Source organism: Betta splendens, chromosome 15 (genome assembly GCF_900634795.4).
Source record: "Betta splendens chromosome 15, fBetSpl5.4, whole genome shotgun sequence".
NCBI lineage: Eukaryota > Metazoa > Chordata > Actinopteri > Anabantiformes > Osphronemidae > Betta > Betta splendens.
In genome coordinates, this window is record NC_040895.2 from 19146375 (window position 1) to 19164772 (window position 18398).

Sequence of the window (18398 nt, forward strand, 5' to 3'; positions counted from 1 at the left end):
CTGCTTTAACAGCAAAGGTAAAAAAATAGCTTTTGCATAATCACCTGTAGTTAAAGCATTGTCGCTCTATTAACATAAGAGATAAATACTAGATATTGTATTATTTTTTACCAACAAAATATATTATAATAGATAAATTATTCTCGGGATAAAGTCACTTAGTAAGTGCTAAGTCAAATTAATAAAAACCAGCTAGAAACATAGTAATGATGCAGCTACAAAGGCCTGTTAAACCACATTACACTGAGTTTATTGGAGTTTCCTGCAGAAACTATAAATAGATCTAAACACAAAGAACAATGAACCAAAACTTACAGACAGCATAAAAAAGGTTAAGAAAACAATCAACTGCTGAAAATGTGACAGAAACCTCTCAACCCAAAGTCCAAAAGTCCATTTACTTTCTCTAAACCATGCATTGTCTTTATCAAATCACTCATGCTACTTTTGGGTGGGAGGATTTTGTCATTTTAGGTTCTAAGGAAAACAGTTCAAGGGCCATCAGCGGGTCTTCGCCATGTTCCCCAGACTTCTCATCGTAGTATTAAGCATCACTTCAGGCACGTCTCTGGCCACACGCTGAATTGGAGACAGGTTCGGTCCTTCCAGTGAGTCCAAGAGCCCTGAAACCACGGTTAAGGGGGATGAAGGTGTGCTGTGGTCCAGCCACACGTACAATCACAAACCTTCGATAGTGTAGACCTGGGCTAGTTCTAAGGAACAATGGCAAACCAGCTATGCTCAGCTTTCAGAATCATCTTGGTTCTACAATAAACTAAATTAGGGTTAGTTTTTTTGAACATAAGAAAAGCAGGGTGGAAAAAAAATAATCTGGTTGTGTGATAGTCTGAGCTAAAGGTGTGATTGGTAGGTGTAAGTAAAGTTTCTGACCTTCCACAATGCGGTGGTAGGCAAAGTGCAGGTAGAGCAAGAATAACATGTGCAGCACGGACAGAGTCCCACAGAGCAGCAGACGAGGTGTCTGACCGACTGTACGAGACAGGATGGCTGTCACCTGGAGCAGACATGACACCAGGTCAGTTTACAGTTAAGGAGAGGAGAAAACAGTGATTGATGAAAGACAAAGTCCTCACCATACGCAGAGTCGACAGTCCCCCGATCACCAGCCAGAGGACGTAGAACAGGAAGTGGAAGTGAATGTTGTAGGTGACGAGGAGAACAACGCAGTGGCCAAACAGACCGTATCCCTGACAACAGAGCTTTGTTTTAAACACCAAGACACTGTATGACTTTGTATATTGTAATAAAGCCATGTGTGCACTACATATGTATGTATGTAGATTCTATAGTGCAGACCTAGTACCAGTACTCACCAGCAGGGACAGTGTCTGCAGCATTGTGATCTGGGCGTTAACCAGGTACGAAAGGAAGTAGATGAAGGAGGAAACGCAGAGCCAGTAACCAAAACAGGTTCCTATGGCTGTTCCCATCAGCGTCCCCTCTCTCTGAAATACACCGGAACCATAAAATTCACACACAGTCTCAAACATCCACAGATTGTAAACATGCAGTTGTGGGTTGAAATTATTTGAACTCATTCACACAACAGAGTTTGATGATTCCCAAACACTTATTCCAGATGGTTAGGATATGTATCCTTACAATGACTGTTCCTGAAGTCTTCATACCATGCAGGAGGATGGCCACCAGGGTGAACACCAACATCAGAGGACCATACAGCTCACCTGCAATCTTCTGTAGAGTAAGGAAAAAAATTGAATCTGGAATAGATTAGTATTTTTTTCTGTTTGTAGTCTTAATTGCAAAAAGTACAGATGCTGATATCAGCCACTTTACAGTAGCATTAACTTCCTGCTTAAACATTCTACAGGATTAAACCCCATGTTTCTGCTTCTATGTCAAGATGCCTCCACTATGCAATCTCCTGCGCAGTACAGTAGCTGAAGAGTGACTGTTCTTTTTAGGTTTACGTCCTTAATGCCTAGGAAATTATTATCATTGATCTGAGCCCCTCTCAATGATCCCGAGAACAGTCCAATGAGATTACCTGTGGGAAGTTGATCATGCGGGCAGGAATCAGGGACTCGATTAACCTCAGACGAAGCAGATGACAGTTAAATGGAGAAGGGAGCAAAAATACAGGACAGCTGACAGGAGAATAGTGGTGGCTTCTACCTGCTGCGCACCTGCACTGGCTCCACATCAAAGTATGGCCTCAAGATATCAATGTTAGCGTACAGGTTAAAGGCTCTGGATGCCTGGCGCTTCCCTGCCTGCCATACCTGTACACACCGCACAGGCAATACAACAATAGCAATTTCTGCAGGTGCTCTGAAGCCGGAAGCAACGGAAAACTAACAGTGAAGTCAGTAAATCGGATCCTGCCTGAATCAACTGCTTGGACCTTTGACCTTCTGGAATTACCTCATCTGCAACCTGTCGGCCCAGTTGACCTTTTAACCCCTTCATGCCCAGAAACTCTCCATCATCATCCTCAGTGGCAGCTGCTTCAGCTGCCACCTCCTCCTCCTCTTTCATCCTCTGGTGCATCTCGCCCATGTCCTCGAAGCTGGAGCCAGATGTGTCATCCGTGTTCTCCATGTCGATGACGGCTGAACCCCCGCCCTGCACATGTGGCGTCCACAAACAAGGAAGTGAAAGAAAACGGTCATCCTTTCATCCATCAGACATCAGAATATGAGGCTAACATGTGCAGCATATGGTAAATGGTCCTGCACTTGTACAGCTCTTTTCTACCTAGTGGTACTCAAAGCGCATTGAGCCTGCATTCACATTCACCCATTCGCACACATAAGCATAAGGTGAATTATTAACCACAAAATTTATTTGTTAAGTTATGATTCTCTACAGGTGTTCTGACAACGACGTCCAGGTTATAGTCAAGGGTCTGTTAACAATTTAGCTCCTCGGAGACCAAAGTGACGTTGGCCTGTAGGTTATGTTAACTAACCTGGATGAGGTTATCATCGAAGCTGCCCCACGGTTCCGTGTTCGTGTTTCTACTCCCGGAGCCCGCAGACATCTTCTCCCGCAGCACCTTACCAGGTGAATGAAGGTATTAGCCCTGGTTCGGTTACAGTAAAATAGTTCCCGTCGCGGAGTGACGAACTTTAATGTCACTAGACGGGAAAAAATATATCAAGTTTCAGTTTTTAACGTCTACATAACAACATACACTGCTGCGCCTGCGCTCTGACCGTCATCACGCGGAGAAGCGTCATGACGCTGACGTCTTGAGTCAAACTGTCGCGAGATCCTAGTGTTCTATAGGACTCGACTATTTTGTTTATGTTTTGCGTTTATGTTTTTAGATGGAACATAATCACATAACAGTTAATTAATCCTGAAGTGAAACAAAAAATGTAAATTGTTTACGTAGTGTCAGGAGTCTATAATATGAATTCTCGAAGTCTGCTGCTCTAAATTTGTAGTAATTCATTGTACAAACAGCCGCGGTTGGACCTGAATAAATGAGGAGGTGTACTCTGCTCTTCAGCAGGGGGTAGCGATGCTCTGTTCCGGTGTCCCGGCTGACATCAGCGAGCTTTTGCTCCCAGGCCTCGCGATGCTACAGTCCGCCAGCTGGCAGCTGCACGCTATCATTGTGGTGACATTTTGTGTATCGTGTGGAGGTACCGGTATTTTCTAAGAGTTTTGTCAGGGTTGTTAGTTCAACGTCTGGCCGAATTACCGTGGATTCCTTATGACCTCAAAGGCGAGAGTTCATACTAAAGGCTCACGGTGAGTTAAACCGTCGGAGGCTCAGGAATCAGCCACTGTGAGACCGGCAATATGGGAGCTAGTTTTTTAGCTCCGTTCACATGACGCCATGCTGTTACCTCTGGTGACTAGTCGGTGAAACCACGACTAGTTTGTATAGGTTGAATGCCTTATCCCACCGACTATATATATATATATATATATATATATATATATATATATATATATATATATATATATATATAAATCTAAAAAGATTAATAAAATGTAACTATTTAACTGTGAAACAAATCAAAATTTTAGCTTATGAGTCCACTAATGTCACCTGGATGAAATCTGCAGTAATCGAAATAGTACAAGAAGATGACTGAGATATATATATATATATATATATATATATATATATATATATATATATATATATATATATATATATATATAATATATATATGATTGAAAGGAAAAGGATATATATCATCCTTTTTCTTTCAATCATATATTTTGGGCAATACGTAATTACATGCTTTACATGCTTTCCTCTGCTCTTTCCTGTCGCATGCTTTTTAAGTGCCTTCTTTGTGCTATTAAGACCTGTATGCCCAAACTTTTTACTGCTATTTAGGCCATGTTGCTTTGTTAGACAAATCAGACTATATACACATTTGCCAACCCGCAGTTATCAGCTGTATTGATTAAGCTGTCAATCATCGCTGGGGGCACTAAGTCCACCGCCCCTGCGTGACGCCCCCCCCCCAGTGAGTACGTGCGCATCTGCAGACGCTGATGGCGCTGTCCCAGTTTCCTCATTCCTCTGAAACCGCCCTCTTACGTGTTAAAGCGGTTTCATTTCTCCAGCGGTTTCATTTCTCCATCGTTCGCTGGAACCGGAGCTGCTTCTGGGTCAGTGCTGATCTGCTCTCAGTGTCGGGTAGATTTAGCAACATGAGGTACGGTACCGAAGCATCTAACGTGCTTTGCGAACGTGGACTAACGCTCAGTAAATTAATTATAGAAGTACGTGGCAATGCGTTACTGACAAACTGTGACATAAATCCAAGTTAAGTTCATTAACCTAAGCTGTAAACGGTGTTGTAATATACGAGCTCGTTAGTTAGTCTGTTCCTACACTGTCAATCATGTTTATGTAGTAATTCTGTCATAAACCGGTCCAGTAAAACCACACAGAACTTGTGAAGCTCCACATTCTCTCACCCACTGGCCCGCTGTTAAACCCAAACCGGTTTCTCTGACAAAACACTCGTATCTGTGGGTTGTAGCTAGTGTCAGACTAAGGTTTAAAGTTCTTTCATCATTCAGTAGTTTGACACTGATGTTAATCCTTCAGTAAACCCTGACAGTAAGCTGCTGAAGTTACATTATAATGAAACAAACATATGGAGGAGTCTGATAAAGTGCAGCTGGTTTTTATCAGCATGTAAAGGACTGTTTACAGCTGATACAAAAACCTGCTGCATCGGACCAGGTCACACCCACCGACCAGGACCTGATCCTGGCCACACAGACAGCAGCTCAGTTATTAACTAAATGTCACGTGTGTTGTTCACGTACTGTAGCCATATATGTGAAGGACTTTACTCTATGTGGAAGTAATTTCATTCCAACTGAAATACTGCATCATTAGTCCAGGGACCACTCCTAAAGACTTTCTATGACTCTGTTGTGGCATCAGCCATCTTTTATGGCGTGGTCTGCTGGTGCAGCAGCATCTCAGCAGCTGACAGGAAGCGACTGGAGAAGCTGGTTAGGAAGGCCAGCTCCGTTCTGGGGCTGCCTCTTGATTTAGTGCTGGAGGTGGGGAATAGGAGGATGGTAGCTAAGCTATCATCCATGATGGAGAATGATGCCCTGTCATCACTATGCAGCTCCTTCAGTGACACTGATACATCCTAAGTGTCTGAAGGAGCGACACAGTAGGTCGTTTCTACCTGCTGCTGTAAGACTTTACAACCTAAGCTGCTCCTAGTAAATCACTGTTATTGTAACTGTTACTACAATTGTCACCTTATACTGTGGTCACCATACAAATGTTTGGGCAAACCTTGTTACCTTGTGCAATATCTGGTCAATCCATGCTGAAATTACCCATCACCTCAGTGTGCATGTGTGTGTGTGTATATAGGATATTTTTAATTTTACTTAAATTGTGAATAATTTTGACTCTGCTCTTGTTTTCTACTGCTGCTGCAAGATGGAAATTTCTCCAGACCTTTATGGGACGAATAAAGGTCTATCTTATTAGTACTACAGGAAATATCTAAGCTTAAGTTGAATTGCTCTGTCCCAGTGGTGCTTGATGACCACTGGATCAGGGATGAAGACTAGAAGGCGATGAGCTGTTGACACAGTGCATGAGTGACAAACTAGAGCTCATCTGAACTGAAAACAGGTCCATACAGAGTTTTCTGTATGGACCTGATCCTGTAATGAGTCACTCTGTTCTTATGATACACCACAAAACCACTCGGCTATTTATGGATACCGTAAATCCTTACTGATACAAGACATTCTGGCATAATCCAGACTGTGACCAGTAAAACTACACCAGACCTGTGAGACCCAGTGAGATTCCACAGAACTCTCCTGCTGTTGAATCCAAACCTGTGTATGTGATCATTTTCTAACTTCCAGAAATGAACATGAGCTGTTTAGCTCTTAATGAGTAATTTGCTGCCAAATGGTGTGCTTGTTAGATAAGTGAGGCCGTGGCTGTGTCAGCTGTGATACTACTGTGAAGGCTCAGTTTGTGTTCTGCGTCCTGTGGATGTTCACAGAGGGGAAAGGGCACTGTCTGCTCGGTTTGTGGTCAAGTGTTCTTGTTATGACCATAGCCTGAATAAACATGTTGTGGATTTATGAAGAATCAGTAGCATCTGCTCTAAAATAAGTCATTCTGATAACCACTAAGTCAAAAGTGACTGCTTCCTGTCTGTTTCCTACGCAGGATGTTGGCAGCCGAGATGTCAGGGGGTGGACTGAAGCAGTGCCAACAGGCCCAGGACCAGCTAGAGGATGCCATCAATGGAGTGACGAAGGCCGAGCAGCAGCTGAGAGAAAATGCCAAAGAGGTCAGCATCATCACCCTTCTCTGGAACAACAGCTGTTACCTAGCAGAGCCTTTGTGCCGCTGCTCTTTCTCCTCCTCCAGATGTTAAAGGACAGACAAAAGTCTTTACATTTGCTTCTTAGAGGCCGCAGACGAGGGGCCAGGCCATTCGATGTATGCTCACACACCTGTTGAGCATACAACTTTTAAGGAGTGGCGTTTATGGGTCCCATCATCATTTGAGCTTAAGATAAGTTTCAGGTCCAGTCACAGAAGTGCTGCTGAATAAATGTCAGAATTTAGCAGCTGAAGTTATGCTTTTAGCCTGATAATGAGCTGAAACAGTGATTGTTGCAACAGTAAATAAAATCTGTAACATCAGGTTAATACTCCATGGGCCATCAGCACATTTTGATCACATGGGAAGAAACATGGTACATGGATAACATGAACTAATTTTAAAAACTCCCACTGTTCTCATGAGTCAAAACCACTGTAGAGTCAGTAAGGAAAGAAGACATTAGTAAGGTCCCAAAGCTGCTAAAGGTTAAGCCATACCTTTGTTTGTCCCACAGTGAGAAAATGGCAGAGAGTAGTTCAAATGTCCAAAGAGCTGAGCTGGCACAGCACAAACTACCAGTGTGTGTGACGTGTATATCAATAAAAACATAAATAGCTCTGGTGAACAAGAGATTATCACTATGATAAAAATGGCCACTGACTGAGGCAATGCTTTCCTGTCTGGCCTCTTGTGGTCCACACCATCAATCAGCAGCTCAGTCCTCAGTCATTTGTTCTTGCTTCATCATCGATGATTCCAACCCCCCAGAAAATCTGAGCTCTATCCCTGCTTTTGTTCTGCTGTGGGCTGTGGTGACCCGTCAGCAAGTATTTTGCTGGTCAAGTAAGCGCTTGGAGAATCTAGAGAGCGAGCAAGGTGTGTTCGAGTCAGGATATAAATGGGTGTAGGACAGAGACGGGTTTATGCCCCTGACGGACTGCAGCTGCTGGACTCTGATGTACTGGACCTTTGTGTACTTGTGATTCTGGCCCAACTTTTCAGTTTCAGGTACTGTTAGTTGTAGTGTTTCCTACAGAGTTCCTGCTCTGCCCAACGTGGGAATTTGTAGAAGTTGGCTTGTGTTAGTGTAGAACCTCAGACTCTTGAACTTGAAGGATGTGTTTGTAAAAAGTCTCCAAAGTTACTTGTCACTGAGCACTGACATGAAGAGTTTCCTGTTACCTGTGTCTCACTTGTCCACCCAGGTGCGTGCCAAGCTGCAGAGCTGTGTGAGCCGTCAGCTGGAGGCTTTGCGCTGCAGAGAAGTTTGGCTTCTCAGTCAGATTGAGCTGCTGGAGCAGGTGAAGACGGAGACGCTGCAGCAGCAGCTGTATCAGCTGCACTGGGTAAACACATCGGCTGTGCTGCTTACACAGGTTAATGGTCGTTCATTAGCTATACATGTTGCTCACAGCATGATTCCTGGCTGTGTTTCAGCTCCGGGGTCAGTTTGATGCAATCTGCCACCAGCTGCAGAACTCCCACAGCAGCAACGACCTGAACAACCAGCTGACCAGTTGCATGGAGAAGTAAATACTGAGTTGCTTGTTTGTTCCTGACATGCTATGAGGACCCAGACCCTGGCTCTAACCTCTGGGATAATCGGTGTTAGTCAGCAGATGCCTCTGTGACCAACTATTAAACGGTTAACCTTCAGTCACCACCGCCCTACATTGGTGGAAGTCAATTTATTCTAGTAAAGACTTAAAGTTGCTGAGCTCACTCTTCAGGATCCATACGTGACTGTCTGAGCACCTTCAGCTTTCTTTCTGACCTGTTCAGTCGTAGGAGATTTAATGTGATGCAGCATCAACATAGAAACCATAAATGGATCTTCTATGCATGCAAAGCTTTTATTTTAATCAGAGAAGTGAGGGAAGCTGCAATCTTTGTTTTATTAAACCAGATTGTTTTTAATACTGTACTCAGCTCAGTCAGTGTTAAAGTAATATGAGCTTGTTCTTTTGCCTTGGCTCTGCAGGTTGTCCTGTCTCAGTCTGACTCCAGAGGAAACACCTGAGATGAGTTTCCAGGCAGACACACGCTCTTTGAGACAGGCCATCACCTCGTTTGGTTGTATCACAGCACAGGTAATAAACTTGGAGGTACATTACCTGCGTCGGAAACATGGACACAGGCTGATGCTGAACAACTGTGTGCTGTTGTTCTTCTTTGCAGCTTCCAGAGGGTGTGTCTCCTCAGAGAGGTCCAGTGCAGAGCTGTCCAGTTACTGCCAAGACACAGGTACCTCCACTCCAGGTGCTTCCACAGAGAGCAGGCAGAATTAATCACCTCATGTCACCTGTTGTAAAGCATGTACAGGTCCGCATGTTGTCTCCAGTCTAAACATATTTCTTTGCAGGTGCCTGAGGTTGCAGCTCTGAGCGACTGGCTGCTGGGAACTTGTCCAGCCAAGTGTGCTCCTATTGGTCACAACCTCAGCCAGAACCCAGAGGACTGGCTCCTGTCCCAAACTGAGAGCAAGGTAAGAGACCCGACTGGAAATGACCAGTTATGTGTGTTGCAACCTAGCAGGCAATAAACAGACTGACAGTAAGGTGTTTTATCCCTTATTCTGATGTCGACCGACTTCCTGTGTTTGTGTAGACTTCATGCCCTGTTCTGGCTTCAGTGGACTTTATGCAGGCCTGGGGCCACCTCCGTGACTTGGAGGCATGGCTGCTCAAGAACCAGACCCCCATAAGTAGGGAGAGGACCAGCAGCAGCTGCAGTTCCACGTTTTCCATTGAAAAGATTGACGAATCAGACTTCAACATCACTCCTCCGGAGGGGGACCTGGACGACTGGCTTGTCACTCCACCCTACGTTGCCATGGAGACCGTGTCTGATGCTGAGCGGTGGTGGCAGGTGTTGAAGCCATTCGAGGACACCTGGTCGCCCAGTGATTGGCTGGCGGAGTCAAGCCGGTCAGTCACAGATTGCTCTTCCTGCTGCCAAACCACCAGGGCCATGGAGATTGAGAACCTGGGCCAGCTCAAGTGCCTTAAAACCACGGTGGGGCTCCCTGAGGGCCCTGTGATGGGACTGGGAGCATGGCTGCAACAGGTGGTGCCAGTGCCAGATACCTGCAGGGCCAACGAGCTTTGTTCCTCCTACAACGACTGCGTCTGTGAGGACAACTGTGGGAAACAGGCTCTGAGCCTGTGGCTGCTTCAACAGGATGGACGGGACAAAAACGGCGTCTCCATCACCACCAACACCCCACCTACCATGAAAACGACATTGGTCGCAGACAATGCCGCCCAGTTCACTGCAAAGCAGGCCCCACTCACCTTGTGCCACAGGGAGCAGGAGCAGAAGGTACCAGCAGCTATGACATGTTACACGCAGTGTATATACACAACCACTCACATGCTGTCTAATCAACATGTCTCTCTAGGTTCAGGCTATCCTTCAGGCTTGGCTGCATCCTATCAGAAGCCCATGCTCTAGCAGAAGCCCTCTGCAAACCTCTTCCCCCCCTCCTCCTGCCTGGGTGGCTCCTGGGGAAGGGACGGAGAGCAGAGCGGAGTCCCCCGTCATGTCTTTGTTCCATCGTCCTTTGGATCCAGAGCTCTGGATCCTCCCAGGAAAGTCACAGAGTCTTGCTTCAGCAACCAGTGGTCAGCCTACTCTAACACAAGAGGAGGATAAGTGGCTGCTGAGGAAGAGGAGCCAGGTGCAGGTGCCTGCTTCCTTTCTTTCCTTTTCAGAGTTTTTCTGTTTCTTGTTACCTGTTCACTCACTCTTCCTGTCCAACTGTGTAGGTGCTGCCCTCTGTTTGTGACCTGTTTTCCTGTATGAAGGTGGGTGGAGACAAAGAGAAATGGCTGCACAAGGCTCCTGTCCAGGTGAGTCACATGTACAGTGAGAGTAGAGTGTACCTTAAAAGTAACCCCTCAGACTTCATTGCCTTTTTTTTTTTGTCTTCTGTCATTCGCTTTCCTCCAGATGTGACAACAATGATGCGCCTCCTCCTCCTATGAGTCACTTTATTGCTGATTAGCGACACAACAAGCTACACATTGCCTTCCTCTGTTTTGTGCAACATCATCACTCTTCAATCTTGATGAGGATCAGTACTAAGACTGTAGGGACACTCATGTCCTTGAATATGGATGTTGAATTTGTGTTCCGAGAGTCCTTCCATTATCCTGAAGCCTGGATATGGGTGAAAGCTCAGGAAACCTCAATAAATGGAGCTTTTAGAGATGATCCACAGAAAGCATTTCTGCAACTCTTTGTAGTTTTTAAAAGAATATGAATTGGCTTATTCATTTACAATAATCATTATATTTCTTAAATACTTAATGTCAATGTTTTTTATTTTGAATATAATAATTTCCTAGAGCTGTATTAAGTGGATGTGCTAAATATTTGGTACATGATTAGAAATTGATATAAAATAGACAAAGCTGGCTTCACTCAACTACATTCTTTTTTTCTTTTTTTAAAAATACTTTCAATAATTGAAGATATAGTTTTTCGATTTTACAGCAGCTGGCACCTCAGTTATGTTGGTGTTCCACATGAAATGATGTCAGTTAAGTTGATGCAATGTCTAAAGGCTAAAAGCCAGAAAACCACACAATGTAAGAACATTGTTTCCCAGAATGCCTTGAGCAGCAGCTTGTCAGCAGGTAGGTTATGTAATAAAATACAGTGTCTGTGACATCGCAGGAAGTATGTTATATATGAATATAAACAGTAACTGCATTGTATCATGTCCACCTGTTGAGGACCTGCTTCATTATCTTTAATTTCAATAAAGTGTTAATATTGCAGATGCACAGCTCTCACTAGACAGTATTCATCTCTTCCTCATCAGTTTTCTTCTGTGGTTAAATGTAGAGTTATGGGCCACCTGTGAAAACAGTTGACTTCAGTAGGGGAAAATAATGGGTCTTTCACACTCCTGGGAGCAAAACTGTTAATTTGAAGAAAAACACATGCTGGGGTTTTGTCTTTTTTGACAAGAAAAATGGGTCATGTAGAGCAGTGGTCCCCAACCTCTTTTGCGCCACGGACCGGTTTAATGTCACAATATTTTCACGGAGCGGTCTTTATGGTGGGGCGGAAATATAACCCTAACAAAATAAAATGTTAGGATCGGCAACTGGTATTTTCTACTTATAATAATAAACGTGTATCCACCATGTGTGCCGCTTCATTAGAAGCATCCTCGTAATATCGCCTAACGTGTAGAATGCTTGATCTCCAAGTGATGAAGCAGCTTGAAAGCTTAATTGGCTCATTAGAACCAGTCGCTGCACATCATGCAGAGCGGACTTGGAATAACCAGTTGTAATAGGTCCGTGTATGAAGTGCAATTAATTATTCATGTGTAAAATTATCTTTTTATGCTGTGTTTCGTTTCCGTAAATCGGTAAAACACATTTGCGATATACTGATTTACTCATTCTCCTTTTCTCCACGTTCAAAACGAAATAAGAAAAAGGGAAACCGGGGGCGGGGCCAGTCGCCGGACTTTCACAATAAAACGCCACAGAGCATTTGAAGCGCAACATCGGCAAATATTTGTAACTCTTGCGGTCGTGTTTTGACACACACTGAGACCCACATTGTTAACATTATTCAACGTAACAATCATTTATCAAAATCATTTATTTAACCAAGCTATTTAACCACGTGCTGACTACTGTCGTTTACGTTACGACACATTTTGCTAAAGGAATGACAGGTCAGTCAGCTCGCCACCGTCGGGTCACTTACAGAATCACCTGCCAACAAAGCTAAGTTTTCGGGGCATCCTGCTTCATTAGACTGCAGCGATATCACGACCTTGTCGACACCTGATGAGGAAGAATTTAGCGCATCTGCGGTGTTCCGGTGATTTTCCGTTTATAATGAGACTGAAATCGCGTCCTCTTGCTTGGCCAGTTGATGCTCTTATGCCCAGGAAGACGCTCTAATGTTCTGCCGATCTTTGCAAGTATTCTAAACAGTGATTTATTACAGTTTATTGTGGCTGTTTAGACATGCTCCATCATTGGACTTCCTGTCTCAGAGCCTGCTTTACCTGCGGGAGAATAACAGCCACTCAACCTGCCTCACAATAACTGAACTCATTGTGAGCCATGACTGCCCTAATGTGCATCGCATCATCTTTGTGAGGCAGATTCTGAGGCAAAGTGTGTGTGATCAGATGATCTGTCTCGCAACATCAAGGTGTTACTGTATGTACAGAGCAGATGAGTGCCTGCAGAGGATCTTTTTATTTTCCACCACCTACCTTCGGTATTGGTTTAGTAGTCATCATACCTTGCATTGAACATCTTATGTGCAGATGACAGATGAATCAGAAACAACAGTGCATCCGGGAACACTGTGGGTTCACCTCTTGTAATGCAGTCCCAAATCGTAGCTCTGCATGCTGTGGTTCTTCTGGGGTGTGGAAGAGATTTTGGCCAAAAGAGGACATTTGGGTCAATGATGACTGTCTCTCAGCCTCATATAGGTCATAGGACTGCATTACAAGAGGTGAACCAACAGTGTTCCATGCGCTGTTGTTTCTGATTCATCTGTCATCCTGATCTGAGGAAAACAGTCCGTAGCTCTTTTAGCAACTTGTTTTCAAATAATTAAGCCATTGTTTTATATGTTTCTATGCTGATAGATAATATTACATTTTACATGTTCTATAAAGTTCAGCCTTGAAGATGTTGAAGATTTTGTGAGTTGGCAGATTTAAACTTGGTAAATAAACATTGGTTAACAAACATATGGGCAGTTCTGACTACAAATGTTTTGTGAAAAAAGGAGCTTTACTATCATAAGAACATGCACTTAAGATGTTCAATGCAAGGTAGATAGATAGATAGAATACCTTTATTGTCCCGCGATGGGGAAATTACCATGTTGCTACAGCACAGAGACATATAGACATATATACAGAAGAAATAACACAATAATAATTATAAGAAATTAAAACTTAGAACTCCACAGGTTATCGACATCATGTACATATAACAATGAGGTAAGGTGACTGCACCAAACAAAGTGAGTGCGATATTAAAGTGACTGGTGCAATTGCTCTGGAGATGTAGCGTGTGTGTGGCAGTGTGGTAGAAATGTGCACCATGTTATAATTGTTCTTTATGTAGCAGGCGTCACCTGGTGAGTGATGTGAGCGCCTCCCTAATTGGGAAGGGAGGGGATAAAAGTTTGCAGGTGTTCCCTGTACTGGTGGTTCTGAAAGGACGCTGGTGTCGGTAGGAGCGTGAGTGAGAGCTGCACAGGGTGAGGGATTTATGGATTTGAGTGCTAGTTATGGTTTTAGCAAATTTTAGTCTTGTTTTTACACCCGCTTCGGATGTTATCAGCCATTACGAATGGGTTGATCAGAACTTATCAGCGCATTCGAATGGGCCAGTAGGTGCCTGCTCTGCCTCCTCGCGAACAGCTAACAGCTAGCTAAGTTGCTATGTTAAGCAGCATTATAGGTTATTGTGGTTGGGGTTAGGGCTGGATAACGGGTGGGGGGTTCAGGTTACAGTTAGCTAACACAATACCGCTAGCTACTTGCTAAGTTTTGCTCGCTAATAAATCAAAATCAAAAACTTCGATCCTCCCGTCGGAACAACAACCGCTCAACAGCGCCCCTACTGACTCTGCTGGTTAAATCATCCGAGCCGTGATCAACCTTATGAATCAATGAAGAGGACCTACTGCACCTATTCACCGCTGCCAGCAGGTAGATGGGCACCTGCCGGCCCATACGTATGGGCTGATAACCACTGATAATGACCATTGAATGGCGTGATAACGTCCGAAGCCGCTCGTTTTTATGTTGTAGTGTCGCTGGAGCTGCGGGGCAGCCACGCAGTCAGTGGGGTGGCGTCCAAAGCGGAGACACACAACGATCGTGTATACGATAATTGACAGGGCATTATAAGGGTACTTATAACTAGAGGGGTTTTAAAGTAGAGTATTAAATTTGGGAAATTTATTAAGATTTGAATTAAATGTTGATTTCTGGTTATTGTGTTGCAGGGATTGCTGGTGCGGCATATCGCTGTTTCCTGCTGTCCGTTTGGGTTTATTTAAGGTTTTTTTTTTTTGGTTGGTCCACTCGGAATTGCATGGCCTGTTGTCATATGCGGGAGCATATTCTGTAAAGGTGGACTAACCACGTTTTTTCTATTATTGTTTTTTGTTTTTTGTGTCGTTTAGTTTGTTTGCCATTTCCCTAGCCGTCCCCTGTGGATAGCGTAGTCTGGCCCGTTGATCGTGTTGAAAGGCCGATCAGGGTGTGTATTTAATCATGCGTGAATTATATTATTATATTGTGGTGTCTTAACCCTTAGCATGACTGTGTGTGCGGTGTTCCACTAAGGGCTTTGCGAACCCTTCAGCACAGGGAGCAACGGTGCCAGTGACTGTCAGATGTCTGGGGATGTGTGACAGGGGGACGGCGCTGAAAACTAATAAAGTCTGCACTATTTAATCTACACCTGACTACACGCCATTATTCATAGTGAGTGAAGTGGGGTCGATTGAGTGTCGGGCAACAGTTATAAAGTCTTAAAGTCTGAATGTCATTCTTGTAAAGGACAGAAGCAGGAAGGAAAGAACTGTGGAATCTGTCCTTCCCACAGCGAGGGTGGATCAGTCTGTCACTAAATCTGCTCTCCAGAGCAGACAGGTTGTCCTGCAGTGCGTGAGACTCGTGGTCAAAATATAATATAATATATATATATATAGCTCGCTCAATCGGTAAAGTCACAGGACTTGCATACGGGGGGTTCCCGGTTCGAATCCCCGTTAGGGCGAATAGGCATCCAATGTGGGTCCTTGGGAAAGACCCTTCAAGCTATCGCCTACCTCATATCATGAGAGACAATGAACCACATGAGATACCGGCTCAGACGTCAGAGCACCTTGGCGAGAAGTGGCCTACTGGAACAGAGAAAGAATGCAAAGAACGTGCGGTGAATGGGAACGGAGAAACCCACATTCAAGGCTGACGGCGAAGCAACTAGTAGCTCAGTGTTCCAACATCTACAAACGGCAACTGCTATCACAACTTGAGATTGACGAGATACAACACAAATGCTACGGCAAGGGGAAGCCAGGACGCCAGGTCAGAGGGGAGGTTTCACCATCTCCCCAACCGGAAATTGGGTACGAAGCCCCAATAAGCACAGATACAATGAGCGAGGCAGCGACTGACCTGAAAGATAAGATCATGGCGAGATCAAACAGGCAACCCCGAACCCCACTACAACGGCTAAGTGAAGTACCATCAGAAAGTCTCATGGAAGATCCCTACCACAACAATCACAGAAACCAATGAGCTGATATACGCTTCAGCATCAGTGATCCTAGAGGTGCTTGGCTATAAGAGCAACCATGGGAGCCATGAGAAACAATACCCACCATGGAAACGAAGGTTGGAGGCAAAAATCAAGGCAGCTCGGAGGGAAGTGAGCCAAATGACAGAGGCCCAGAGAGGTGCAATGAAAAGACCAATGCCTAAGAGGTACAGCCAGATGACCATACCTGAAGCACTCGAAACTGCCAAGCAAAGGCTACAAGCCTTGGCCAGCCGCCTAAAGAGATACACCAGAGATAACGAAGCCAGACGAATAAACCGGCTGTTCGCAACACAACCTGCGAAAGTGTACTCTCAATGGCAGGGTAATAACAACAGAGCAGACCCACCAAGGCTGGAAACTGAACAGTACTGGGAGGGTATATGGGAAAGGGAGGCATCACACAACAGTGATGCACAGTGGCTGGTGGATCTGAGGGAAGACCACAGCAACCTCCCTGAACAGAATCCAGTGACTATCACAGTGGCAGACATCCAACATAGAGTCTCAGGTATGAAAAACTGGGACAGCACCTGGCCCTGACATGATCCACGCCTACTGGCTAAAGAAGCTCACTGCAATCCATGAGCGCCTGGCAGCACAAATGAACCAGCTGCTAAGGGATGGGACTCACCTGAATGGCTAACCGAAGGGCGAACGATCCTGATAATGAAGGATCCCTCAAAGGGCACAGTCCCATCCAACTACCGGCCAATAACCTGTCTCTCCACAACATGGAAGCTCATGTCAGGCATCATCGCAGCTAAGATAAGTGGGCACATGAGTCAATACATGAGCGAAGCACAGAAGGGCATTGGTAAGGATACCAGAGGAGCCAAACACCAACTCCTGGTAGACAGAACAGTCGCCCAAGACTGCAGAATGCGACACACCAACCTGTGCACAGCCTGGATCGACTACAAGAAAGCCTATGACTCAATGCCACACACATGGATCACTGAATGCTTGGAGCTGTACAACATCAACAGAACTCTAAGGGCCTTCATTGCAAACTCGATGAGGTTGTGGAGAACCACCCTTGAAGCCAATGGGAAGCCACTTGCCCAAGTATCCATCAAATGTGGCATATACCAAGGAGCTGCACCTGTCCCCCACTGCTGTTCTGCATAGGTCTGAACCCCCTCAGCCAAATAATAAACAAGACTGGCTATGGATACCGACTCCGGAACGGGGCCATCATAAGTCACCTCCTCTACATGGATGACATCAAGCTGTACGCCAAGAGTGAGCGAGACATCGACTCGCTGATCCACACCACCAGGATCTACAGCTTGGACATTGGGATGTCATTCGGACTCGAGAAATGTGGGAGGATGGTGACAAAGAGAGGCAAGGTAATCCACACAGAAGGGGTCTCACTCCCAGAAGGAACAATAGCAGACATTGAGGACAATTACAAGTACCTTGGAATACCACAGGCAAACGGCAACCTTGAACAGGCAACAAGGAATGCGGCAACAGCCAAATACCTCCAACGGGCAATAAACAGCTACGCTCTGCCAGTGATCAGATACCCTGCGGGAATAATAAGGTGGCCAAAGGAAGAGATACAGACCACAGATGTTAAGACACGAAAGCTCCTCACCATGCATGGAGGGTTCCACCCCAAATCCAGCACCCTGAGACTGTACGCTAGCCGCAAGGAAGGAGGCCGAGGACTATTGAGCGTGAGAGCCACTATCCAGGATGAAACATCCAAGATCCATAAGTACATCAAGGATAAGGCCCCGACAGATGACGTGCTGAGTGAATGTCTCAGGCAGTGGAGAACAGAGGATGAGATGCTGGAAGAGGGACCATCATGGGAGGACAAGCCCTTGCATGGGATGTACCACCGGAACATAACTGAAGTGGCTGATCTCAACAAATCCTACCAATGGCTTGAAAGGGCTGGGCTGAAGGACAGCACAGAGGCACTCATCCTGGCTGCACAGGAGCAGGCCCTGAGCACCAGAGCCATAGAGGCCCAGATCTCACCACACCAGACAAGACCCAAGGTGTAGACTGTGCAAAGAGGCCCCAGAGACGGTCCAACACATAACTGCAGGTGTAAGATGCTGGCAGGCAAAGCATACATGGAACGCCATCAACCAAGTGGCTGGCATAGTATACAGGAACATTCTGCGCGGAGTATGGACTGGAAACCCCAAGGTCAAAGTGGGAAACACCTCCCAAGGTGGTAGAGAACGAGCGA

General features: G+C 45.2%; 2 protein-coding genes across 7 annotated transcripts; one reads left to right on the top strand and one right to left on the bottom strand.

The window, feature by feature from the left end:
* Positions 1–228: 228 nt before the first annotated feature.
* yipf3 (Yip1 domain family, member 3) lies at positions 229–3218 on the bottom strand. 2 transcript variants are annotated; one of them, XM_029127720.3, is made up of 9 exons: positions 2954–3218; positions 2407–2607; positions 2158–2264; positions 2030–2075; positions 1624–1716; positions 1335–1466; positions 1095–1208; positions 892–1015; positions 229–623 (listed from the first exon to the last, which is right to left on the bottom strand). In XM_029127720.3, the coding sequence occupies exons 1-9, from the start codon at positions 3023–3025 to the stop codon at positions 502–504; spliced, it is 1011 nt and encodes a 336-aa protein (XP_028983553.1). In that variant the 5' UTR covers positions 3026–3218; the 3' UTR covers positions 229–501. The 2 variants fall into 2 exon arrangements, with proteins under 2 accessions (XP_028983553.1, XP_028983552.1); XM_029127719.3 differs by having other exon boundaries at positions 2368–2607.
* A 285-nt stretch (positions 3219–3503) lies between these two features.
* Positions 3504–11638, top strand: ncoa4 (nuclear receptor coactivator 4). 5 transcript variants are annotated; one of them, XM_029127698.3, is made up of 11 exons: positions 3504–3744; positions 6686–6809; positions 8054–8194; positions 8286–8377; positions 8830–8938; positions 9027–9107; positions 9211–9333; positions 9456–10169; positions 10249–10533; positions 10616–10699; positions 10800–11638. In XM_029127698.3, the coding sequence occupies exons 1-11, from the start codon at positions 3707–3709 to the stop codon at positions 10803–10805; spliced, it is 1797 nt and encodes a 598-aa protein (XP_028983531.1). In that variant the 5' UTR covers positions 3504–3706; the 3' UTR covers positions 10806–11638. The 5 variants fall into 5 exon arrangements, with proteins under 5 accessions (XP_028983531.1, XP_028983532.1, XP_055358326.1 ...); XM_029127699.3 differs by having other exon boundaries at positions 3505–3744; positions 9027–9092; XM_055502351.1 differs by lacking the exon at positions 3504–3744 and adding an exon at positions 4508–4623.
* The last annotated feature ends 6760 nt before the right edge of the window (positions 11639–18398 follow it).

Excerpts from the sequence above, each read along its gene's own strand:
- yipf3 (XM_029127719.3), bottom strand. The coding sequence starts at position 3,025 with ATGTCTGCGGGCTCCGGGAGTAGAAACACGAACACGGAACCGTGGGGC. Across the intron at positions 2,265-2,367 it reads GGTCCAAGCAGTTGATTCAG|GTATGGCAGGCAGGGAAGCG; the intron begins GCAGGATCCGAT and ends CGGTGTGTACAG. Across the intron at positions 624-891 it reads CTACCACCGCATTGTGGAAG|GGCTCTTGGACTCACTGGAA; the intron begins GTCAGAAACTTT and ends CCGTGGTTTCAG.
- ncoa4 (XM_029127698.3), top strand. The coding sequence starts at position 3,707 with ATGACCTCAAAGGCGAGAGTTCATACTAAAGGCTCACG. Across the intron at positions 6,810-8,053 it reads TGAGAGAAAATGCCAAAGAG|GTGCGTGCCAAGCTGCAGAG; the intron begins GTCAGCATCATC and ends TTGTCCACCCAG. Across the intron at positions 10,170-10,248 it reads ACAGGGAGCAGGAGCAGAAG|GTTCAGGCTATCCTTCAGGC; the intron begins GTACCAGCAGCT and ends ATGTCTCTCTAG.